Source organism: Stegostoma tigrinum, chromosome 18 (genome assembly GCF_030684315.1).
Source record: "Stegostoma tigrinum isolate sSteTig4 chromosome 18, sSteTig4.hap1, whole genome shotgun sequence".
In the NCBI taxonomy this organism is placed as follows: domain Eukaryota; kingdom Metazoa; phylum Chordata; class Chondrichthyes; order Orectolobiformes; family Stegostomatidae; genus Stegostoma; species Stegostoma tigrinum.
In genome coordinates this window covers 45,381,462-45,408,069 of record NC_081371.1, presented here as the reverse complement: position 1 = coordinate 45,408,069, position 26,608 = coordinate 45,381,462, and the positions used below count along the sequence as shown (strand labels likewise).

Below are 26,608 nucleotides of genomic sequence, written 5' to 3'. Positions count from 1 at the left end.
GGGAAAGTTGGGAGTTTAGTGTGGCTGATTGTGGTTTTTTTTAAAATCTTGCCAATTCTAGCTACTTTTTTAAAAGTCATTTACATGGGATGAAGGGAAATTAAAGCCAAACTCACTGCTAGGTCTCCATTGTGAATTCCTACATTATTCTCACACCCTTATACAGTGTGGAGTTGGAGGAACACATTAGGCCAGGCAGCATCAGAGGAGCATGAAAGTTGTCATTTTGGGTCTGGACCCTTCTTCAGAAATCCTTCAGAAATTTCTGAAGAAGCGTCCCGACCCAAAATGACAGCTTTTCTGCTCCTCTGATGCTGCCTGGCCTAATGTGTTCCTTCAGCTCCACAGTGTTACCTCAGGCTCCAGCATCAGCAGTTATTACTATCTATCACACTCTCTTATCCTGCTTATACCCCACCTTTCTCTTCAACCCAGCCAATTCCATTTCTCAATTCCTATGTGACCAAGCCTTCATCTTCAATCATGTGCTGAGTTGCAGATACATGACTCTTCAAACACAATTTGCTGGGTAGCATGCATTTTTTTTGTCTTAAAAATGATTTTTTTTAGCATGTCAAAAGAGAAGCTCAGATTCGTTAACTTTCTTTTCTTTTTAAGCATATTTCATCGGACAAGCACAATGACACCAAAGAAGCCTGTTATGGCCAAACACAGGGTATGTGTGAGCATGTATAAATGATGTTATTTCATGAGTTCCTTTCCTGTGGAGAGGTGAGCATTGTGGAAGAGGTTTTGTTTGAAATTCCAGGATTTTTGTATCAGAATTATGAGGGAGTGGGACTGTGAATGCAGGAGAGGGTGAAGCCCAGTGCTGAGAGTAGGTAACTCTAGGGGGCAGGTTCCCTGGGACTTTAAAACAAGTGAGACGAAGGTTGTTACGTCCTTTTGCCCTCATAACTGCACCTCTCCTCCAGGGCCACCTATAACAAATTCCAGTCCCACCTCCTCCAGAAGTGTGTAACAGCATCTTTGAACAGGTTGAGTAGAAAATAGCTAGAGTAGGATGATTACTGGTGATCATTAATAGTTTTTAAAAAACCCCAAAAAATAGTCATGGTGATTTCGAGTTGGGAAAGCTGTTCCGTTGTGTGTGATAATACTAAAGAAAAGTGAAAAATTGCAAAGTAGGCATACCAGGCTTGCTATAAACAGGCTCAGGCAGCGGACTGTGAAGAGGGTCATATCTGCCGACTGTTTTGTCCCTTTTCTGCTGTTCTGTTCACGTCTGGGTATTATAGGAGAAATAACATGTGTTGTCCATCAATGCTTTCGATGCCTTTAAGGAGAGCTAGGCACCACATGGGCATATAGTCCTTTATTTCCTCCTCCAATTCGATTTTGATTTAGTTCCTTCCCTCGCTCCATACCGGCGCCCCCTCATTTTTGATGATTTGCATCGCCCATAATGGGCTTTGCTCGTAAACTTCAAATTGGCTGCTGGGAAGATTACTGGTGATGGTTAAAAGTTTAAAGATCAAAAAAAGGACATGGTGATTTGGTGGTGGAAAAGTTATTCAGTTGTGTGTGATGATAAATTATGTATTTTAAAAAAAATAGAATAGGGCAGAAAAAGAAAATAATTAGAGTAGGGCATTTCAAAAACGACTTCAAAACATGACAGTTATATAGATCTTAACTACACTTAAAGAGCACTTATTCTATTAATACTTGGCTTCCTTACTGCACATTAGAAAGCTCCTTGATCAGGTAGAACTGTTGTCTGCTTGATCATTGCAAATAGAATCTGATGCAAATGGGGCCAATTTCTTAGTAGAAAAGGAAGCTGGGACTTCAGCAACCAGGTCCTATCCTCCAACTTTTAAATCCCTCGGAGTCATCTTAAACTTCACAAAACTCCAGCCCAAAGCCTGCATCAAAATAGTGTACGCATATCTAGGTTAATGTTAATTCCTGTTGTGCAGGTCTCAGCAGTGAAGCCAGAAGTAGGTTCCATCTGCAATCAGAGAATGTAACCAACTGCAGTCTTGAGACGGTCAGCCAATTCATGTGGATTGATGTACTGAGTCTGGGATGGGCAATGAAGCACTGAACCTAGCACCACCTGACTCTGGAAGAAAGAAAGAGACTGACTTCTTTAAAAGGACTGACTGGCCTGCATACAGTGCTCCCTTAATATTCAAGCTCCACTGAGCCATTCTGAAGACCCTTTACCCACTTTAGCTCAACTGAGGAGCCAAGCAGGCTGCTGCCAACACACCTATGGGAAACACAAGGTGCAGGTTCTCCTCCAGGCTGCAAATGAAAGATGGAAGCTAATTTTCCTTTTTGCCTGGAAGATGGCATTTTCCTGCCAGAGCAAAGAAACCTGGATGGGGATAGCAATGGATGTCAGCAACCATGAGACTATCAAAGCCTATGAGTACAGCAGCAAAAACAGCTGATTTGAAAGAGCTGTGAGAACCACATGCATGCAATCTGTTACACACTTCACTTGAGAAATTACTGCAATGGACCCAATGAAGCCAATGGACTTCTCTGCCTGGCTGTTAGGGTCAGTTTGATAGTACACAAACTCTCTGCTCATCTTGATCTATGCATTGGTAATGTCTTTAGTGCAGCAATGAGTTGCCAAGGGTTCCTGCACACCTGTGTCCGGTGGATCCCTGGAAGGAGTTAGGTACATAAAAGGTCAATGCAACTTTATGACACATCTGCTGCGGTAAGCCTGGCTGGATCCGTCACCCTGATGCTATTGTCCTTTATCGCACAATGTCCTTGCAGGACTTTATTCCCTGGTTCCCATGAATCCAGCTGGACACTATAGCATCACACCTACACCTGCAGTGCTGTGAAGCCATGGCCACAATTGAAACCGTGGATCCTGAGAACTGTTTCCCATTCTCCTTTGAGATGACCCACTGACTCTCGTCCCTCAGTTTCTCGGCCCGCGGATTTCTGCTCCGCAGAGCTGCTCTTTTCCCCTAAGTTTGGACCTCTGCCTCTTGCCCCAGAGTTGGATTTCTCCTTCCTTCCCACCATTCAAAGCACACTGGAGGCAGCTCTGATTAGGCTGTGATCAGGAATTTGAATGCCTGTGATCCCAATGTGTTGTTCATTCAATTCTGAACACTGCACTAAATCTCACTTGATTGCATTTGGTTCATTGTGAATTGCCTACATAACATGCACAGCTAGTTTCCTGCTACATTGTAGTCATAACTCCACATTGAAAGGTCTCCTGCAGTTGGCAAAATTTAGAATCAGCATCAAATCTTTGTGCTGCTCCTCCCGGTTCTATGTTTATCCAGCCTCCCATCCTGCCTTGTAGCCGAGCCATATTAGATTACATCCTTATTCATACCTGACTTATTTGCTTCCAGTTGAAAACCAATAGAGAAAAAGGTACATCCTAATAATTAAATTAAATTCAAATCTTGTTGACTGGTGAAGCCAACACACAAATTGTGAAAATGGATTAAGGAAGTGTTCTTGAAAAGACACGGAGTAAAGTTGTTGAGGCAATAGCATGTGGATTAGTTTCTGATAAACCATTTGAGTGTGGCTTTATCAAAATTTCCAGAAGAATCATTTCTCTCACACACAATCTTGCATGTATTACCCATATCGCAGGTGAAATTCAGCGCAAGTGTATTATTCCATTTTCACTAGAATTTTGTTTTGTATTTCCCTAATGCATGAAAATGATATAATTTTTAATGGTATCATTGCTCAACATGTTAATTTTCTTGTTAGTAACATGTAATCTTTTAAACTACCTGTGAAACTTGACCTTTCTTAAAATTCTACAGAGGCTTCTGGTATTAGAAAGTTGGCTAATCTCAATGTAAAAACAGTTTCCTTTTTTCAAATTATTTGTAATCCAGGCCTACTTTAACCAACATTGCTCGCTGCAGAAGGTTTTCCATATTGTCATCATGTCTCTATTGGGTCTCATGGCGTTTTGGTAAGAAACTAATCCTGGTATATATTATGCAGCAGTTTCTCAATATGTCATCAAAGTTCTACATATTTTAGCTTCTAGTTCAAGACTATGATAGCAGCCCCTGGTCTGTTAACTCTTTATTTTTTACCCCAGCCAGGGAGTTAAAGAAAACATATTTAACTTGCTGTTCTACTTATAACATCCTGCTTACTGTTTCTTGGATGAGAGAAGCAATCCATTCCAAATCTTGTCAATGGCTGCTCTTTACTCCATCCATTGCAGCAATGTAAATAAAGAAATGATCTTCCATTTTCATATTATCTTCTAATGAAGAATCTATTCACTGTTTCTCCTGACCAGGATTGCAAGCAACCTCCTATTACAGTAAATAGGTGTGCAACATCTAGTTTAGTATTCATCAATTAGTGCAAAATGCCACAAAGTTAAAAATACAAGATGTAACAACATGAAGTAGTATTTAGATGATGCTATTTTTAAAAACTTAGAAGTAGATGATTGGAGAAAGCTGCTTTACTGGGGCAGGGAAAAATGATTAATCTGTTCACTGATGCTGAGTTGGCACTTGCCAATCCTTCGTCTCATGACCTCATTACTGCCTTGGTCCAAATGTGGACAAAATACCTGAACCCGAGGTGAGGTCAGAGTGACTGCCCTTGGTCACCAAGGCAGCATTTGACTGAGTGTGGAATTAGGGAATCCCAGCAAAACGGGAATTGATGGGAACTGGGGAAAACTCTCTTCAATCCTGACTCGTACCTAGCACCAAAGAAGACGTTGTTGTTTTTTGGATGTCAATAATCTCAATCCTGAGGAGCTTTTTAGGGTAGTGTTCCAGTTTCAACTATTTCATCAGTGACCTTTCCTCCAACATAAGATCACAAGTGGGTGTTTTCACAAATATTCAGCACCATTTGTGACCGCTTAGACACAGAAGCAGGATATGCCCAAATGCAGCAAAACTGGGCACCAACCACCCTTGGGCCATTAAATGGAAGGCAACATTTTCACCATACAAACGTCAAGTAATGATGAATTCCAAAATGGGAGAATACAACCAAGTCCCCTTGACATTCATTGGCATTCTCATCGCTGAATCCCCTCATTTTAAAATTCTGGGGTTAATATTGACCAGAAACTGAACTGTCAGCCATATAAACACTGTGGCTATAAGAGCTAGCCACAGGCAGGGAATTCTTTTGTGAACCAGTGACACTTGTATCTTGTGAAAGAATTTAAATCGTAACTTCCCACATATGTGCTCCTTCCCACCATTTTAAAATTTTGTATCCAATGAAAGCAAGGTTTACTGGATGAGTCAGAAAATTGTCTCATTGATGCTGGTTGTATGGTCATTCTTCATATTGTGGCATGAGAAAAACCTCTGGTTATCATCGAAATCATAGAAAGCTTGCAGCACAGAAGATCATTTGTCCATTGTAGCTGCACTAGCCATCCAGCATTTTTCAGCATTACATTTATGTTAATACACTTGAGGTATGCAACCAGACATCTTTTAAATGAGCTGAGGTTCTCCGCTCCTACTATCTTTGAAGACAGACCCCTACTGCTTTCTGGGTGAAAAATGTGTCCTCATCACACCTCTAATCTTTCTATAAGTCAATGCCCCAAAGGCCCGAACTCGGCTAAAGTAAATAAGCCCTGTTGCCACTTTTAAGCCCCTCACAATTTTTCATATAAGAACATAGCCTACTCCTGCTCCTATTACTTATCTGGCCCATCAAGCCCGCTCTGCCATTCATTAAGATCAAAGCTGACCTTTTTGTGGATTCGGCTCCACTTACCTGCCTGCTCACCATGGCTGTTAGCTTTTTCAACACTAAAGGAACTATCTGTCTTTGCCTTAAATACATTCAATGAGATCACCTCATCGGTTTGATTGGGCAGGGAATTCCGTAGAATATTTTTGGTAAAGGAGTTCCTCCTCGATTCAGTCCCAAATCTGCTCCACCTTACTTTGAGGCTGTGCCCCCTAGTTTTAGTTTCAACTGCCAATGGAAACAACCTCCTGCTTCTATCTTATCTATTCCCTTGGAGATAGCAAGGACTGCAGATGCTGTGTCAGAGTCAATAGAGTGAGGAGCTGGAGGAACACAACAGGTCAGGCAACATCCGAAGAGCAGGAGAGTCAACATTTTGGGTCAGGGCCTTCTAGTCGCTTCATAATTTTATGTGTTTCTGTCAGATCTCCCTTCCTATTTCTAAATTCCAATGAGTATAGACCCAGGCTACTCAATCTCTCATCATAAGCCAACCCTCTCAACACCAAAATCAACCTAGTGAACCTCCTCTGCATGCCTTCCAATGCCAGTATATCCTCTCTCAACTAAGGAAACCCAAACCATAGACAGTACTCGTTATAACCTCAACAGCACCCTGTACAGCTACAGCATTACCTCCCTGCTTTTAAATTCCATCTCTCTAGCAAATAAACAAGATTCCATTTGCCGCCTTAATTACCCACCGCACCTACAAACCAATGTTTTGAGGTTCAATCTCAATCAAATCTCCCCAAGTCTTCTCTGTTCCAATGATAACAGTCTTAGCCTATCCAGTATGTCTTTACTTGCAATTTTCCAGTCTAGAACTACAAACAGTACTTAGGTTGTGACCTTTGATTATTTTTATAGTTTCAGGATAACGTTGCTTATCTCATTTTCTAGGCTATTAAACGAAATGACTCCACATGCCTTTTCAACCAACTTAACAAGCTATCCTGCTACTTTCAAGGATCTATGAACATTTAAGATCCCTCAACATTTATTCCTTTGCCTTGTTTAACCACCTCAAATGCGTCACCTAACACTTCCTCCTCATGTCAATTAGAATTTGATTTTAACAGCGTTAGTGTCAGCGGAATCTTTGTCTCTTGATAGATGGACAGTGCATATATAATACTACAATTGTTATGGCTCCATAAATAACAATAGATGAGGAGTGGTTATTTGTATGACCATATTTCATTTGTTTTCTGAAAATCAAGCATGCATATCTGCAATATTAGTTTCTGAGTTTAAGTAAAAGATGCTGATAACTCTACCTCTTGTAGAATACAATGTCCAGCTCTCTTATAATGTTTTCATAGGGTTGTTGCATTTAAACAGTGTCCCAGCTCTGGCAACAGTTAGCGACAGTAGAATAGCAGCTTTTAATTCGGACAGTTTGGGCATAAGTAAGTTGAATCAGTTGAATCCTTTATTTACACCTAAGCCAAATTAACTGCATGTAAGAAAGGTTAATTGTCTATCTATAGAGTTTTATTTATAGATTAGCTATGTGACAAATAACACATTCTTTTTGTGACAGTGTGATTTTGATATCTGCACTTTACGTACTAACATTGAATGAAGAGCAAGGTGTTGTTAACAAGCTGAATGAAAGGTAAATACTTTTTAATATGTCACTACAACTGCCTGCAAATTTCTGCTGTTTACAGAACAACATGGTCATTTCCTGCCCACACTGCTGTTTTTAAGATAATAGAAGTCAGCTCTTCAGTTGGCGATATGTTTAGTTTTAAAGTAAATGAAGATTTCCCAAAAATATGTTAACTCACTGGTTATGTTTACTGTTACAGCTTTATTTCCAAGCCGTTTACAACTAACAAGTATGCTACCTTTATAACATATACAACATTGTCAGGTAAGTTGTTTCACTGAAAGCGTTTGAAGTGTTATATAGTTTAATAAAACGTTATCAAACATATTGTAACATAAGCATGGTTCATTCATCTTATTCTTTAGCAGAAAATGCAAGCTCAGTTTATACAACAGCAATCACTGAAATTCCCCAACGTGAAATAAGCTTCTGTAATATCCTACCTTGTGTCACTGTGTACTGTTGTGCACTTCAATTACAAAGGAAAGACATCTCTAATGATTGGAGAAAGAGGAGAATTGCCAAAGGTCTTGTGCAAAACTATTTTCAACCAAGTAAGATTTTATGATTCCCTCGCTTTTAAAAGAAATGAGCATTTACATTTTAAAAATATTTATGCTATTGTCTTTTCCAAGAAGACCGATAGTTGATGGCAGAGATAATAGGAACTGCAGATGCTGGAGAATCGAGATAACAAAGTGTGGAGCTGGATGAACACAGCAGGCCAAGCGGCATCTTAGGAGCACAAAAGCTGACGTTTCAGGCCTAGACCCTTCATTAGAAAAGCTAGGTCCAAAATGTCAGCTTTTGTGCTCCTAAGATGCTGCTTGGCCTGCTGTGTTCATCCAGCTCCACACTTTGTTATCTCAATAGTTGATGGCACTTGTGTTGCATTGCCTGTAGTTGATTTTAAGGACGTGTATCATGTATTGAATTCCCAACTGCACACTTTAATGCAATAATATCTATTGCTGATACATAATGAAGGCAACTCCACTCTTTTGTTAGGGATGGGTAGAAACAGACAAAAGTTGTTAACATAACTTACCTTTTATTTGTTTAAGAATGATTATAAAGGGCCTTCACAGGAATCCTATCCTGGGAATCAGGATGAGTCAAGTACAGCACATATCTTGGATTGCGTTAAACTTCCATAATGCAATGAGTAATAGTGATGATGAAGACCACAATTTGAGCTGTTTATAATGCTCAAGAAGTGTTGCTGTTTGAATATATTTATGTATAGAAAACAAATTTGAACTGTGCATCACTACATTAACTTAATGAAATGTCTTACTGGTGCACCAGTATAGTTTCTCCTGGATTTTGTTTTTCTGTTCTCTTGGTAAGCTCCAGAGAATTTATAACACATCTGTCCTAACCTCATTTCCAGCTGTAAATAATTATGGTGTTTGAAACGGCAAGTAACTTAGGACCATGTTGGGAAATGGTGGATGTTACACTTTACACAAAGTTTTAGAACCGATGCATTGAGAAATAGATGTAAATAATGCATTTGTATTTATTATTGTTGCCACCAACCAAAACGAGACTCTTCCATTATGAATTTTTAATGTTGGAGAAACAAGTGCTCAGAAATTAAGCTGTGCATTGTATCAATTGTTTAGAATGCCTCCGGTGTATTTTTAATCAAGGCATAGAAGCTGTACTTCAGCATTCATGGTTAGATTTCTGATCATGGGCACACAAGGTGAGATTTGGTTCAGAGGGATTCTTTCACCAGTTTACCTCCTGTTGAAAATACTGAAAATGGCGAACTAACTAAAATGGCCTAATGTAGACACACATGTTCTCGGCTTACCAGATTTTAAATGAAAATGCAGTAGGAGATATATGGGGGTGATTCCCACTTCCAATCTGTCTTTTCCAGCAGAATCCTTATCCTCACTATCCAATCTATACACCAGTCGACCTCCAGCATGATACTGTCACCAAATTCAGCTGCCACTTTCCTTCTCTTTAGCATTCTGAATGGACATTTACCTCCCAGATACTCTATTGCAGTACCCAATCATCTCCAATCCTTTTTCCAGTGAATCTTTCCATGCAAGTGCAAGAGATGCAGCATCTATTGTTTTGCCTTCTCCCTTCACACCAAAGTCACCAGAGCACTCTTCCTAAATTAAACTGCAATTTACTTGCACTACTTCCATTTTAGCTTACTGAATTCACTGTGGACAATACAGTGCCTTCTGCATTTGCGAGGTCAAATGCAGATTGAATGAACCTTTGCAGACACTTCTACCAGTCTACAAGTGTGACTTCGAGCTGTCAGTTACCCTGTCAGTTTAATTCTCCCTTTCTTCCCCTCTGACCTTTTGTCTTTGGCTTGCTATGGTATTCTAATGAAGCTCAATGCAAGCCCACGATACACCACCTCATCTTTTGACTGAGCCAATGGACTCAACATTTGAGTTAATCGCTTTGAGGTTGTCACCCTACTCCCATTTCACATCGTTTTCCTGTTGATTTATTTTTCTGCTCACTATCCTTGTTTACTTTCTCTTCAGATGGCAGCTATTTTGTTATTCATACGACCTTTGGAAACACATTTTGTTTCTTGATATATCTTAGCCCCTTTGGTTTTGTTCCATAAAATTGTTTCCCATTTTGTCTATCCTGCCCTTTGCCCTACCTCAAACTTGCCTTTTTGTTTCTTTTTCCCCGTCTTTTCTCTTTCTCTCACATACCTATTTAAAACCTATTGCATTTCTGACACTTCAGCTTGGATGAAAGATCACGGACGAAAGATCACGGACCTGAAACATTGACTTTCTTTCTCCCTCTCTGACAAATGCTGCTAGAATTACTGAGTTTTTATCCTTTCTGCTTTTATTTTTTATTTCAAGAATGCACAATATTTTTTGCTTCTCTGTTTGGGTGAAAGTTAACCTTTCTGCTATTTTATTGCAAAGGAAAGATTATTTTGGTTTTTCTGGAAGAAATCCTATTTGGGCATATTCTCTGCATTTTCATGTATTTTATCAAATACAATACATCAATTTAACAGAGCATGCTGTACGGTGTGTGGGAAAAGTTTCAGTTCATGTCAGGCCACCATCTCATTCTTTTGATTGTCAGCATTTTCAAAGGGATGGCTAAACTGCTCAAAAGATCCCTTTGTATCGAAGATGGCCCCTCTCCGGACCCCACCATCATCACTAAATTGTTGGCCCACTTGCCCAACATCCAACAATGGAAGGCCTGAAATTTCCTCCAATTAAATATTAGCACAAACAAAACCAAAATCTTTGGTCCATCCTACTTAGCCACTGAATCCATTTCTCTTCCTGGTTACTGATTAATGCTGATGGAAATTGCTCACAACATTGATTTATCACGTCATTAAATTTGATGCCAATGATCACATTTATGCCATGAGTAGACTGCTTATTTCCACCTCTACATGGTCACCGACTCTAGTCTCAACTCATCTTCTGCTAACTGTGCATCTATGCCTTTGTTGCTTAAAGACTTGGCCGTTCTAATCCATCCTGCCCAGCTTCACATTTTCCATTCTTTGTAAATGTAAGGTCATCCACAACACTGCCCCTTTCCTAACTTGCAAAGGTCCATTGTTTCTATGCTCGCTGACCTACAATATTTCCTGGTTAAGCTATGTTTTGATTTTTTAAAATTTCCATTTTTGTGACCTAATTACTTCATGGCCTTACCACAAACTATTTCTGCAAACTCTGTCAATCCTACAATTCTCCTACGTATTTGTATTCCTTCAATTTTGGGTTCCGAAGCATCCTGGTTTCAATTACTCCATAGTGGTTAATGTGCCTTTGGCTGTCTCATCATCATCTCTCCTTCAAACATTCTGCTTCCTCGTTTTTCTTCCCTTAAGGTTCTACATTAAAATATTAATCTGTCTCAATATTTCCTATGTGGCTTAATATGAACTTTTGTTCAGTTGTGTGACTTTGAATGGCTGGTCTGAGCCATTAGATTTTTAAACCTTTATTTGACTATTCACAGTCATAGAGTTTAAACACCACTGAAACTGGTATAAGGTGTGCACGCCTTTTTCCTACACAAGATGAGTTTTGCTTCTTACATTCAATACATTCTACTATAATTCATTTTCAATTCCTAGATTTCATTAAATCACAAGATGCTTGTATTGTGTGTGTTGCACTCATAAATGATACATAATAGGGTCTTGAATTCTTCTTTCAGAACTGGCAACAAGCCAAATAAATACGAAGGGGATTCAAAATAGTGACTGTAAGTTAAGTCTTTAGTTTGCTTTACTGTCTTCAATAACAAATTGGTAACTTTTTTTTATCAAATGGTGCTCTATTATGATTAAATATTGTTATGAATCATCTATTTGATAATTTAGTTACATTTTTCGTAAACAATCTATTTCAGATGTTTCCCTAACACTGGAATTTGAAAATGATCATACACTGCATTATAGAGGCAGCAGAAGCCAGCCGCTTGTTTTTAAACAGCAAACATTTTTATAAATCTCTAGAGAAAGATTGGTAATGGGAAGCATAGTTGATGAAAGATAGAAGATACTTTAATGGGCAATAAGGATATACATTGAAACTTTTCCAGGATGATAATAGGCAGATGTGATCTGTTGGAATTGACAGCATTTCCAAGTTTACCCAATTCACTTAATATTAGTGTATCAGTCTAAACAACGTCTAAAGTGGGTTTTCACAACTTCACACTGTGACTTGGACAAAGGTCTTCAGCTATCAATTCACATAATAAATAACCGTAGATGAGATTGAAACAATTAATCTATGTGTGTCAAGTCAATGTGTTTACTGTATTATATGATACATTTGATAAATGATATTACTGTGCTGGGTTTTAAACTAAAAAGATGATAAGTGAGCAGAACTTGGCTTTCCCTCATGTAGACTGAAGTATGTGATAAAAGAATCATTACTGGACTTCTGAGTACAAAAGTCTTGATAGACTGAATGATCTTTTCTGAAATATATCAATTTGGTGTCAACTTTCATTGTATTGTTCCACGCATGAAAATGTGTATTTTATTGCTATTTATACTTACTGCACAGTGTACTGTCACTTAAGAACTCTAAAGAAATGTGTATGTCACAGAGCTGACTAAGAATGGTTGGGTCGTTTGGTGAAATGCTTTGCAGTAAAGTTGATATTGAGCTTTTATGTTGGTTGAAAAATTGATTTGCAAATTGAATTTCACTGATTTTGGTTTGTTTTTGATATTAATAGGGTTTGATACATCCATTAGATCAATAAGAGTTATGGAAAGTCAGCAACAAATTGACCAACGTTACTGTGCTAAAGGAATTCATTGTGGGTTAGTCACTTTAAACTATTGATAAAACTGTTTAATTTCTCAGAAGGCAATCATATTTTAATTTTATGATTTTCCTCATTCACGGTCACTTGGGAAAATATCAAAAGAATGTTAACTGAAATTTAAATTGGACGTGGATGTATTTGTGATAGGTTAGACACATATTATTCATTCAACTCATTAATTCTTGAGAATAATTTTTCCCCGTTCTAATTATATTCATATGTTTCTTAGTCCTCATTTCATTTATTTTGTTTTGTAGAAGGGCTTTTTCTCTCAAGATAACCTTTTGTGTTTATTTCTAACCTGTGTTTTGTTTCATTTTCCAATGGATTTGTTTTCATTGCATTTGTAATCAGTAGTTCATGTGGCAGGAACATAATTGGTCCACCCCACTTAACAAGCTTAATTTGCTAATTCTTAGTCTATCTGTAGCAAAGATTATGAATTTGGGGCTTTTCTGGTGTAGTGGTAACGTGTCTACTTCTGAGCCAGGAGGCTCAGATTTAAGCCTCACCCTCTCCAGAGCTGTGTAATATCAGACAAGGTTGATCAGAAGATATCTAGATTGCTAATCTGGCAGAGTGGTGAGTGAGGAATAACTTGGGGAAAATAGGTGTTTGAAAGCCAAGTGTTTCAGTTTTAAACTTGGATTATAATTGCATAATCAATTCATAAGGCTTTCAAGGGATGCATATCAAATGATACCAATTATGGTCACATTGGATTGTGCAATCACATGCCACTTAAAGGATATCTTCATCTCTGTTTGAGAGATGAGAGGGCTAAATTCACTTGAACCTTTTTGTTTAAACAGTATAACTTCCTGTTAAAACCATTTTTACTCTATGTAGAATGAATTCCAAAGACAAAAAAAAGGATCTTCTAAGTTTAACAATTTTGTTTGAGCTTTGCAAAACTGATTAGACGACTGTAATTTGTTGTCAAATTAGTGTTTGTTTTTCACTATTCATCATTCAGGAATGGCAACTTTAGTTACATAATTCCAATCAACAAGTATACACCTATTGATATGAGAATTACTTTGGAAATGAAGTAAGTACAATTATAAAGATTTGTATTTTCTTTCCTAATCAAATCTTAAGCCAGCCTGCATGTACTAATGCTTGTTGGTAAACATATCGTCTGTACTTATGGATTAAACTTGATTCAAATTTGCTGTTTGAAATGAATTATTTGATGAAGCTTCTTATAATCTAATGGATTTTAAGAATATTCAAGTTTTCTAATTGCGCTGAGTGGATTCTTCTATTTTGGAATACTAAGTAACATTTGTTACAAGGTGGCACAATTTGCTTAATTCTAAACATATGAATTTTAGTTGTGTACATTTGATATTTCAACTTATTGATGAATTGTAGCCGTATTAGCCGAAGCAACACTATTAAAAGTGCAGTTTAGGTTGATTGTAGCAGCAATTTTTCAGTTAAAATGAGCGAGGATGCGACCTACGTTTGCTGTAATTTTAACTGCCTTTTTGCATGATCTGCAAAACAAAACTAGACTGTTCTGTGTGTGCATAGGTTAGAGAATTGCAATTTACAAATAATTTGCAAACAAGTATGCTGGGCTCATCAATGTTAGGATGGATTGCTTTGTGAAACTTTCTTGTGCTTTATTTAATTAGTAGGAAGGGAGGAGTAGCCATTTCCAAATTATTTGTCTTCTGTTTTACCACAGCTTTGTGGCCCTCCCTTATCCTTCATTGGAGAAAAATGTCCACTATTTTGGTCACCTGTATTTTATGAAATTTATGTCAGAAAGACTTACTCAGCATTAGTATAAATTAGTGTTAAAATGTTAACCAACTTATACTTTGCAGCACCACAGCACCAGTGATTGTTTACAAATGTAAAGTGAACCTTGGTGACACATGTGTAACACCTGAACCCAAACTGACTAAAAGGGGTGCATCACAAGAAATGTCTCAGGTAAATTTTTACACTTGAGATCTCAGCAAAATCTGGTAGAATACATTTTAATGTTAGAAATTATCTTCACTTAGGAAATGTTTGACTGAGCTTTTCAGCATTTGCTTTACAGATGCTAGCCTACACTTAACACTGAAATTCATTGCCAAGTAACTGAAAAAAAATTGCTTTTGTACGACGCCTTAAGTGAAATGTGTATCTTGGAGACTCAGAGGGTCTCTGCACCCTCTTCCAGGTCAAGTTTGTAAACCGCTGCTTGCCCTGTCTGCCAATTGCCTGCATGCTCCAATATTCGCCTTACGATCTCATCGACCATGTGTAACGATCTATCTTGGGACCAGCCAACTTTACCCGAGCCCAGAACTGCCTGCAGCTCACAGTGTTAATGCAAAAAAATGGCTGGAGGACAATGTCCTGCAGTCCTGCCACTGATCCCATTAGATTTATGTAGCAATGAAATCCTGCCTGAATTTTGATGCAGTCCAATTTGCAATCTCTTTACAGCAGACATGTGGTCATGGGGTAAAACTTGGTTTCACTACTACTAACGGAAAATGACTCCCATGCTTGAAGCTTATAAATAAGAGAGAGTGGAAGTTCAAGGATATCCTTAACTCAAGATGACATTGAAGTAAATGGAGAAGAAATTAATTAGGAAAACCAATGGAATAGACCTTCTGTTTTGAGAGTCATGGATCTTTGGCAATCTCTACCTCAGAAAACCTGGGTGGGTGGGAGTTATTCAAGACAGATTCTTGAAGCAGGGCAGTCAAGGGTTTTGGGGAATAAGCAGAAGGGTGGAGGTTTGGACAAAGTAAGATCAGACATCATTTTCCTGAATGATGGAATGGGGTTGAGGGTCTATACAGCAACTTACAGCTCCTGTTTTTTGTTCTGATTGTGATTGTTGCATGAGTTGAAGCCAAACTTGGCAGGCGTAAATTTGAGAGAGGAACTGCAGATGCTGGAGAATCCGAGATAACCAAGTGTAGAGCTGGATGAACACAGCAGGCTGAGGAGCACAAAAGCTGACATTTCGGGCCTAGACCCTTCTTCAGAAAGCGGGGAGGAGAGGATTCTGAAATAAATAGGGAGAGAGGGGGAGGTGGATCGAAGATGGATAGAGGAGAAGATAAGTGGAGAGGAGACAGACAGTTAAAGAGGCGGGGATGGAGCCAGTAGAGGTGAGTGTAGGTGGGGAGGTAGGGAGGGGATAGCAGAACACCTATACTCAGTCTGCAATAAACAACAGCACCTCCCAGTCACGAACCATTTCAACTCCCCCTCCCATTCCTCAGATGACATGTCCATCCTGGGCCTCCTGCTGTGCCACAACGATGCCACCCGAAGGTTGCAGGAACAGCAATTCATATTCCGCTTGGGAACCCTGCAGCCCAATGTTATCAGTGTGGATTTCACCAGCTTCAAAATCTCCCCTCCCACTACTGCATCCCAAAACCAGCCCAGCTCGTCCCTGCCTCCCTAACCTGTTCTTCCTCTCACCTGTCCCCTCCTCTCACCTCCCAACTTTCTTCCTACTAACCTCATCCCACCCTCTTGACTTGTCTGTCCTCCCTGGACTGACCTGTCCCCTCCCTACCTACACTCACCTCTACTGGCTCCATCCCCACCCCTTTAACTTGTCTGTCTCCTCTCCACCTATCTTCTCCTGTATCCATCTTCGATCTGCCTTCCCCCCTCCCTATTTATTTCAGAACCCTCTCCCCATTCCCCTTTTTCTGATGAAGGATCTAGGCCCAAAATGTCAGCTTATGTGCTCCTAAGATGCTGCTTGGCCTGCTGTGTTCATCCAGCTCCACACTTTGTTATCTCGGCTTAAATTTGATGTTACACTACAAATTCAATTAATAATGAGCTGATAATCTGATGTCCACAGTGCTGACTGTGTTCTACTTTTATAGTTTTTGCAATTTTTCCTATCATTCTCCTTCAGCAAGGCATTTGATAAGGTTCATCATGGTAGGCTCATTCAGAAGGTCAGGAAGAATGGGATACAGGGGAACCTAGCTGTCTGGATACAGAATTGGCTGGCCAACAGAAGACAGCGAGTGGTAGTAGAAGGAAAATATTCTGCCTGGAAGTCAGTGGTGAGTGGTGTTCCACAGGGCGCTGTCCTTGGGCCTCTACTGTTTGTAATTTTTATTAATGACTTGGATGAGGGGATTGAAGGATGGGTCACCAAGTTTGCAGATGACACGAAGGTTGGAGGTGTCGTTGACAGTATAGAGGGCTGTTGTAGGCTGCAGCGGGACATTGACAGGATGCAGAAATGGGCTGAGAGGTGGCAGATGGAGTTCAACCTGGATAAATGCGAGGTGATGCATTTTGGAAGGTCGAATTTGAAAGCTGAGTACAGGATTAAGGATAGGATTCTTGGCCGTGTGGAGGAACAGAGGGATCTTGGTGTGCAGATACATAGATCCCTTAAAATAGCCACCCAAGTGGACAGGGCTGTTAAGAAAGCATATGGTGTTTTGGCTTTCATTAACAGGGGGATTGAGTTTAAGAGTCGTGAGATCTTGTTGCAGCTCTATAAAACTTTGGTTAGACCACACTTGGAATACTGCATCCAGTTCTGGTCGCCCTTTTATAGGAAAGATGTGGATGCTTTGGAGAGGGTTCAGAGGAGGTTTACCAGGATGCTGCCTGGACTGGAGGGTTTATCTTATGAAGAGAGGTTGACTGAGCTTGGACTTTTTTCATTGGAGAAAAGGAGGAGGAGAGAGGACCTAATTGAGGTATACAAGATAATGAGAGGCATAGATAGAGTTGATAGCCAGAGACTATTTCCCAGAGCAGAAATGGCTAACACGAGGGGTCATAGTTTTAAGCTGGTTGGAGGAAAGTATAGAGGGGATGTCAGAGGCGGGTTCTTTACACAGAGAGTTGTGACAGCATGGAATGAGTTGCCAGCAGCAGTTGTGGAAGCAAGGTCATTGGGGACATTTAAGAGACTGCTGGACATGCATATGGTCACAGAAATTTGAGGGTGCATACATGAGGATCAATGGTCGGCACAACATCGTGGGCTGAAGGGCCTGTTCTGTGCTGTACTGTTCTATGTTCTATGTTCTATATTCCATTGTATATCCATGGGAGCAGTCACTGTTGATTCCTTCCTGGGGAACCTCTCTATCTCAGTTTTAGCCAAGGCTGATCGTAGGGGTATTTACTTGGATAACATTGTCATGTGCTAATCTTTTTTTTAAGATTAGCAAAAAACATGTCCAAACTTTGGTAGAAAAATATCTCTATGGATACATTCAAATTCTTAACCATTACCTAAATGCACAACTTCTGTTGGAGTTCCTTGTTCTCTGACCCAGAAGATCGTTTATAAAAGCTCCTGTTGTGTAATAGGTTCTGCATTAATGTGAACATCACTGTAAATTTAGTATTAACTCAAAAGTCAGACTGGTAACGTAACATCTTGAAGAAATTAATTTCTTTTCAGTAACGTTGCTACCAAATGTGAAGCAAGTTGAGGGCTTGGAGTCATAGAGGTCTACAGCACAGAAAAAGCCTTACAGCTCATCATGTCTGTGCTGAGCAAAACTACTACCTCCGTGGGCCTGCACGCCAAGGTCTCTGATCTTTGTGCTTCCCAAGGTCATGTGTTCCCTTGCCACCTTTGTCCTGCCCTGGTGCATTACCTCACGCTTATCGGGATTGAATTCCATTGATCAGCCCACATTACCAGCTGGTACATAACCTCCTGTAATTTAAAGTAAGACTATCATCCTCACTATTTACCGCTGCACCAATTTTTGTATCATCCTGATTCGTACTGGTCAACTCCCCTACGTTCAAGTTTAAATCGTTTATATATTCCAACATTGATCCCTACGGAACTCTACAGGACACAGGCTTCCAATCATAAAAACATCCCTCGACCACCACCCTCTGTTTCCTGTCAATCAGCTAAGTCAGTGTCCTGTTTTCCAAATTTCCCTGGATCCCAATGGCCCACCATTGTCTTGTCACTTCCTAAAAACTTTTTTAAGAGTTAATATGTGGAAGTTTTCTAAATTCTGCCCAGATAAGCATGCTTAGAAAGCTATCCTCATTTCAATGAGGAGATCCAGTAGTGGCAGTCTACTTGTGGTTTTCAGGGTATGCACAAGCAAATTTAAGTATTTCCGCATGTAATATAATTCTTCTGGCCAGTCACCCTTTATACAAGATAGATTCGAAAGGAGCTTGATAGGGTTAGGTACCAAGTGATTGTTTTCGCAATGACTATGGAGTTTCGAGCATTAGGGCAGAGATTTTTGGAATTCATTGAGTATTGTGAATGTTCCATTATTCAGTATATTCAAGGCTGAGATTGAAAGACTCTTGTTCTGTAGAATTCTAGGAGTATGGGGCAGACAGGTAAATTGAATTAATGCTGAAGATCCGCCATGTTCATATTGAATGGCAAAGCAAGCTTGATAGGCCATTTGATCATCTGCTGTTACTGCTTATGTTCCTGTATATATACGCACACAGCGTGCAACTGAACTGCCAGGGGTTTTAAAAAATGCATGTCTGAAGCAATTGGTTAAGTAATTTATAAAATATTTAAATAATACTACATTTTTCTTGGCTTGCGTAAAATGTATTTTACGCCTTTTAGTGTTTTGTGAACTCCTTCTCCTCACTAAATTTTTAAATATTCCTGCAGGGGTACCAACATTTCTGGTTCTTGCCAGTGGCACATCTCCACGAGTGTACGTACCATTTCCGTGTTGCAGCACCAGTAAGTCCATCTGCAACTAACTTAAAAGCTGAGATCGGACTGCAGCACGTGTCAAAACAGAAATTGTATGTAAATTGTATCTTTACCTGCTTAATCATTGAGTATTTCTCTATCGTATAGGGTCTGGCAGATTGCAGAACAAATCAGAACTTTGCTGGAATATTCTTCACGGATTACTACTTGTACTTTTATCGACAATGCAGCTAATTCAGAAGAACAAATCCTACATATGTATAGATCTATATTGAAGTACATTCTTTTCATATAGGATTTCATATAGCTTCTTTAGTTATTTAACACACATTAAATCGAACAGGCTATCTCTCAGATGTAAAATACACATTATGTGCCAATTATGATTCTTGTCACCTCGAGGAATCTGAAACCTGTGTTTCATTGAGTGGCATTAAACTGCAATGGAAAAACAACACATTTTTACATAGATTCACCACTTGTATTTTACAGGAATTGCTAAGAGTGAAAATTAATTTAATTTTTTTTTACTTCTGTGAAGTTTATAAATTAATAAAATTGAGGTAGTCTAAATTCTTGTTTTTGTTCGCTAAGTGCAATTCTCATTGTGAGGCAAAGGAAGTTTTCTCAACATAGCTCAACAAACTGAACACACAAATTGGCATTAGCATGTTAGGTTTCTCATCTAGTTTCTGGCCCACCTTACCATGTGCTGTTACCAGAGCATTTTGTCACTCACTGGTGATCCCGAAATGACTTGCAACCCTGGCACTGGTGCCATATTTAAAAGACTGTTGAGTTCTTGGAGAAGCATGGTCAGTCCGGAGTTGCTCTGCAAGGTTTCTGACACTTGCTCAGGATATTGCAGACAGGAAAATCGGAACCGCGCAAAATGGATGTGGTCCTGCTGCACAGGGTGGTGTACACACTCAATTCTGACCTCTAAGGACCAGCAGTGGAGGACCTGTCACCAGGCCATGTCAGCCAGGTCCACTGTTTCCACCCTGGTTAGAGCAGACTCAGCTGTCTGGCAGAATGTCCAGCAATGTCCTCCTTCATTCCACCAGTGTAGGTAGATCACACGCAATCTACCTCTGCTGGTGCATCCACTTCCACCAAGGCTAATACTTTCCCATGCCCATCTCTACTCACCCTCACCCACACCAATCTGTCACACGACTTGCCCTGCATGCACTGTGTTGCTTACTCACCTGATTGGGAAACCTCCCCACTGACACGCATAGTTGTGCCACCCACTTCCATCATCTGGAATACCTGCCTCTGTCATTGCTGAAGCAGAACAAACCACATAGGAAGAAAGAGTCAAGATCTGATGCCCCTAATTCCATTCCTCTTGTGACAGGCAGATTCTGACTGACAGATGGAACACTGTTTGCTGTTCTGGAAGGATATGCTTACGCTGGAGACAGTGCTGAGGAAATTCACCAGGATATTACCTGGGATGAAAAGTCTATTATGAGGAGAGACAGGATAGGCTGTTTTCCTTGGACCAGAGGAGTGATCTGATTGAGGTATACAAAATTGAGAGATATGGACAGCGTAGATTGTGAGAATCTATTCCCCCAGAGCAGATGAATCTAAAACCTAAGGGCATAAATTGAAGGTGAGGAATGAGTGAAGAGCCCAGAGATGAAATGCGGCCCAGTCCATAGGCCTCTTGGGAGACAAATTACAGCAAAATTCATTGTACAACTGGCTCTACTGCACAAGGGAGGAGTTAAAAAAGTGTGAGAATACAATAGTTGTAGGGAATTTAATTGTCAGGAAAGTACCTCAATTTGGGGTCCCCAAGTCTCAACCTCCTTTGTTCCAAGGAAATCAAAACCCACCGTATTAGTGTGGCTATCAGAACTGCACATATTATTCCATCTCTGGCCTAATCAATGGTCTACAAACTTGCAACAAGATTTTCTTGCTCTTAGACGCCAAGTCCTGGCTAATGAAGGTAAGCATCTGATATGTTGCCATTATTATCCTGTCTACCTGCACTCGTCGGTAGAAAGCGCATGAGATAACGGATGAACACGTGGTTGAAGAGAGAATGTGAGGGGGAGGGTTCCTGAGATATTGGGACCAGTTCTGGGAGTACTGAGCAGGACTATGACTCCACTAGATGCAGAATTTGCTCAAACTAAAATGGCAGGGGCATGAGAACCTGTGCAAGGAGTCAGAGGAATCGAGGATAGGATAGACAGGACAGAAAGGGAAATAAGAAAAAAAAGTGACAGGCAGAGAAATCAGGGCTGGGATCAAACAGAGACACAGTGAAATGTAACAGGAGTGGGACAAGAAATGTTAAAAAGATCAGTCTTCAGATATTGTGCTTAATACAGGGAGCATTCATGATAAAGTGGGCAAATTTATTGCGCACATAAATGAAAATAGGTCTGATATAGGTGGGAATTCATGGACATGACTGCAGGGTGACTAGGTTGGGAACTGAATGCTCAGGGGTATTTAATATTTAGGAAGGACAGACAAAGTAAAAGGTTGATTTTCATTGCTAGTTAAAGGGAAAATTAATGCAATAGTGAAGAAAGTTATCAGCTTGGATGCTGTGGACTCTATGGACAAAGCTGATCAACACAGGGGCAAAAACATTACTGGAGGTTATTATTGACCCCCAAAATGTAGGGGTTATTTTGGGAAAGGTGTTAAAACAGGAAATTAGAGATGCATGCATTTACGGAGCACCTGTAATTTTGGGTGACTTCTGCCCAATTTAAATGCAGATTAATCAAACTGGTAACCATACAACAGGGAGGAATTCCTGGAGTGTATATAGGATAGTTTACTGGACCAATCGCTTTAACTTGAGGATCCAGCTACAGGGCAGGCCATCCTAGACTGGGTATTGCATAATTAAAAAGGAATAATTGGTAATGTGGGTATGCAGGGCCCCGTTAGCATGAACAGCCATAATATGATAGAATTCCCCATTAAGATGGATAAGGATATAATTGCTTCTGAGTCTAGGGTCCTGAATGTAAATAGAGGAAATTACGATAATGTGACACCAAGTTGGTTATGATAGACTGGGAAATGTTGCTTAAAGGGATGACAGAGGAAAAGCAATGGAAAGCAAAGTGTTCATGGGTGAATTGCAAGAATTGTTTCTTTCTTGGTGGTGCAAAACTGCAAGTAGAAAGGCGTCTGCACTATGGCTTACAAGGGGTGCTAGAGATTGTATTAGAGCCCAGAGAAAGGCATGCAAATTGGGCAGAAAAAACCATACAACAAGCATAGACATAACAGAATTTTCCCAATGGTGGGAGAGTGCAGAATGAGGGATCAGTTTAAAGATATGGAGGAGACCATTTAGGACAGATGAGGAGAAATGCTTTTACCCAGAGAGTGGTGAACATGTGGAATTTTCTACCACAGTGAGCTGTTGACCCCAGAATGTTGTGTGATTTCAAGGAGGAGTTGAATGTTGTAGTTAGGGGCTAAAGTGATCAAAAGATATAGGGGAAAACAGGAATAGATGATGGAGTTGGATAATCAGCCCTGATTGTAATGAATTGGCAGAATAGGCTTGAAGTGTGAAAGACCTGCTGTTGCTCTGTTTTCTGTTTCCATGTTTCAATGAGCTGGGTCCATGCCCTAGAGCACAAAGCATCTTTCCCGTGGTACTAGATTAATGGCTCTTGCAGCTGTTGTGCAGAAGCATTCTATAAGTGCGATGACAAAGTTTAGAACTGCATGAACCCAGCAGGCCAAGCAGCATCACAGGAGCAGGAAGGCTGGCGCTTCGGGCCTGGACCCTCTTCCCACTAAATACTTATCTTTTTAATCATTATTATTAAAAGCTGCTTGTGTCATCTTTTAGGCAATGCATTACAGGTTTATAATTTCTTATTTTGATCTAATTCTTTAGCTAACTGCCTTAAATTGTGTCCTCTGGCTATTGATCCTCCTGTCACTGAAAATAAATTTTCCTTATTCACTCTATAAAAATACTTTGATTTTCTTGCTCATTTGTTTAAGGGATATGTGAATTGCTGGCAAAGCTAGCATTTATTGCCCATTAATAATAATTCTTGGAAAAAAACAGCTATGTTCTTGAACAGCTACAATCCAAGTAGTGTACCTGTTAGGAAGGGGAGTCCAGAAGTTAAACTCTGATAGTGAAGGAACTGTGATATTGTTCCAAATTAGAATGGTGTGTGGTTTAGGGTGTGGGAGAAACTTGCAGCTAGCAGTGTTCCTAGCATCTACCCTTGTCCTTCCACAATGTGAGACGTTGTGGGTTTAGATGGTGCTTTCACTTGAGGCTTGATGACTTGCTGCTGTATGTGCTGTATATGATATGCACTCCTTCCACTGGGAACTTGTGGAAGAAGGCAATCTCTGTAGAACAAAACCAGTTTCTCAAATTTTGCCACATAAATTATTTCCAGGCGTTTTCTTCCGCCACATCTTTGTAATCTAGATATCCTTCACAAACATGTGGAGACCAGAATAGGCCACAATACTCCAGCTGCAGCCTAACCAGTGTCTTTTAATGGTTGAACACAACTCCATGGCTTTTGTGCCCTTTAAAACCAAGGATCATGTGTGGTTTGACAGCCTTCTCACTTTGGCCTGTGACCCTCAAATATTTTCCATCATGACCTGCACTTTTTAAAATTATATAATAACAGTACAATTTTTGTCTTCAAACACCACCTCTAACCTCTTGCCCAGGCATTTTCCTCTACTCCATTACACTCAAGCCAGGGAATCAACCCTGGTTGCAGGAGGATATGCCAGGAGCAGCACCAGGCAAACCTAAAGTTGAGACACCAACCTGATGAAGCCACAAAACAGGACAATCTGCATTCCAAGCAGCAAGAAATAGAGCTAAGTGATTTCGCAGCTACCAGATCAGATCTAAGATCAGCAGTCCTGCTATATCCATGAATGGTGGTGGACAATTAAAACAACTGATTGAAGGAGGCGGCTCCACTAAAATCCCCATTTGCAATATGGGTGAGTCCAGTGCATCAGTGCAAAAATTAAACTTGGAAGAATTTGCAGAAGTGCCACATGAAAGGTTCCCCATGGTCCCCAACATTGCAGATACCAGTCTTTGTGTGTCTCCCCTAATTTGGTCAGTTTAACAATGACAAAGGTCTCACCTACGCAGTGTATCCACAGTTTTGGCTGGACTTGCGGAAGGGCTGTCCTTTCTAGTGTTTGTGGACTGCCCTTGATTACATGAAAGTGTGGTTAAATTTTACCATACCTGTCACACAAAAAATTATATACAACACCCTCACCGGAATAAAATTCACCTGAGGAGAACAAACAGCTCCCATTCCTGGATGTCTTGGTAGAGCAGTAGACAAAATGGGAACCTCAAATGAAACTGCACTGAAAAACTACAGACCAGGTACTGAACTTCAATAGTAACCATCTCAGCGCACACAAAGCTGCGTGTGAACACTATTTAAAGGGGCAACAACATGGAACTACACCAAGAGAAAGAAGAATGTCTCTTCCAGGTTTTCAAGGATAATAGATATCCAAACAATTGGGTCATAAGGTGCCTACACAAACAGCATGAGAAAGAGACTACACACCCTGACACATTCACACTACACTATATCAGGAACACGTTGGAACTCGCCACACGACTCCTACAACCACTGGGCATCAGGGTGGCACACAAGCCCACGTCAATCGCTCACCCAAACTAAAGACCCACTCCTCGCCATGGACAGGACCAATATGTCATCTACAAAAATTCCCTGCAGAGACTGTGAGAAACATTACATCGGACAAACAGGAAGGAAACTAACAACAAGAGGACATGAACACAAACTGGCTACAAAAAGACATGACCAATAATCTCTCGTCTCAATCCACATGGACAAGGAGAACCACGTCTTCAACTGGGACAACACCAAGATCCTGGGACAGGCTAGGCCGAGACAGGCACAAGAATTCCAGGAAGCGTGGCACTCCATGAAGCATGCTATTAATTAACACATTGAACTCGACTCCGTATACATTCCACTACAAAGGAAAACCGGAAGTGAGGCAATCCATCTCAACGGACCCCAGAGTTTAAAAAAACACTGGTGAGAAAACACACCAAAAGCTTCATCTGAGGCTGCACTGAGGGTGTTACCAAGCATGGTAATGAAACTTCTGCGAAAAAACCAGTGGGCCAACCAACCTCAATTTTCCACATTGTGAGGTAGATGCCAGTGTTGTAACTTTACTGGAACAGCTTGGCTAGGGGAGCAGCAAGTTCAGGAGCACAACTCTTCAATACTATTGCTGGAATGTTGTCAGGGCCTGTAGTCTTTTCAATATCCAGTGTCTTCAACCATTTCTTGATATCACATGGACTGAATCGAATTGATGTTGTACAGGATGGTGGTGAGGCCCGTTCTGGAGCACTCTCAGCAGTTTGGGTCACCTTGCTCTAGAAAGGATATCATTCAATCGGAGAGGGTTCAGAAAAGATTTATCAGGATATTGCCAGGAATAGAGTGTTTCAGTTATAAAAATAAGCTGGATAGGTTGGGACCTTGAGGGGCGACCTTATAGGTGTTTGTAAAATCATGAGGGGCATTGATAAGGTGAATAGCAAGGCTCTTTTCTCTCCGTGGGGTAGTTCAAAACTATGGGGAAAATTTTTACGGAGAGAGGAGAAAGATTTAAGAAAGGACCTGGGGGACAATTTTTTTAATTAAAAAAAAAGTAGGTTGTAAGTGCAATGAATTGCCAGAGGAAGTGGTGGGTGCATGTGCAATTACAACATTTAAAAACAAATTTGGGTAAGTACATGAATAGGGAATATTTGTGGGGGTGGGGGGGGGGGGTTGGGGGCGGGGGGATATGGGCCAAATGCAGGTAATTGGGACGAGTTTAGTTTGGGGAAATGGTCAGCATGGTCTAGTTGGAATCTATGATTCTAGATGGAGTATCTCATCAGTTAATCCTTTCAGGTTCAAAACGGCCTCATTCACAGTTAAACTATTGTAATCAGTGTTACAAGGATAAGAAGGGAGAGGCCTACTAAGATTCTTTTCACTCACTACTGTCCAGTGACACTTCATGGGTGTATGAGTATGAGGTGAGAAGAGGTTTGGTGCTGTCCTCTATGCCGTGTATTAAATGGTTTATGAAAACACAGTGTTATGATGAAGTAGTATCAGAGATGCCTCTGATGAAGGGTCTAGGCCCGAAACGTCAGCTTTTGTGCTCCTGAGATGCTGCTTGGCCTGCTGTGT

At 40.3% G+C, this 26,608-nt stretch overlaps 1 protein-coding gene across 3 annotated transcripts in view; it reads left to right on the top strand.

Annotated features, from left to right (window-relative positions):
- LOC125460994 (myelin regulatory factor-like protein) overlaps positions 1–19,862 on the top strand; it is a 57,479-nt gene extending 37,617 nt beyond the window's left edge. For 2 of the 3 annotated variants that reach the window (XM_048549249.1, XM_048549252.1), the window contains 11 exons: positions 619–676; positions 3,867–3,946; positions 7,271–7,345; positions 7,542–7,606; positions 7,708–7,896; positions 11,549–11,596; positions 12,587–12,674; positions 13,656–13,730; positions 14,518–14,626; positions 19,314–19,388; positions 19,509–19,862. In XM_048549249.1, coding sequence (XP_048405206.1) covers positions 619–676; positions 3,867–3,946; positions 7,271–7,345; positions 7,542–7,606; positions 7,708–7,896; positions 11,549–11,596; positions 12,587–12,674; positions 13,656–13,730; positions 14,518–14,626; positions 19,314–19,388; positions 19,509–19,595 — 949 coding nt within the window. In that variant the 3' untranslated portion in view covers positions 19,596–19,862. The remainder of the gene's footprint in view (positions 1–618; positions 677–3,866; positions 3,947–7,270; positions 7,346–7,541; positions 7,607–7,707; positions 7,897–11,548; positions 11,597–12,586; positions 12,675–13,655; positions 13,731–14,517; positions 14,627–19,313; positions 19,389–19,508) is intronic. The other variant, XM_048549250.1, reaches the window with a different exon arrangement.
- Positions 19,863–26,608: the final 6,746 nt, after the last annotated feature.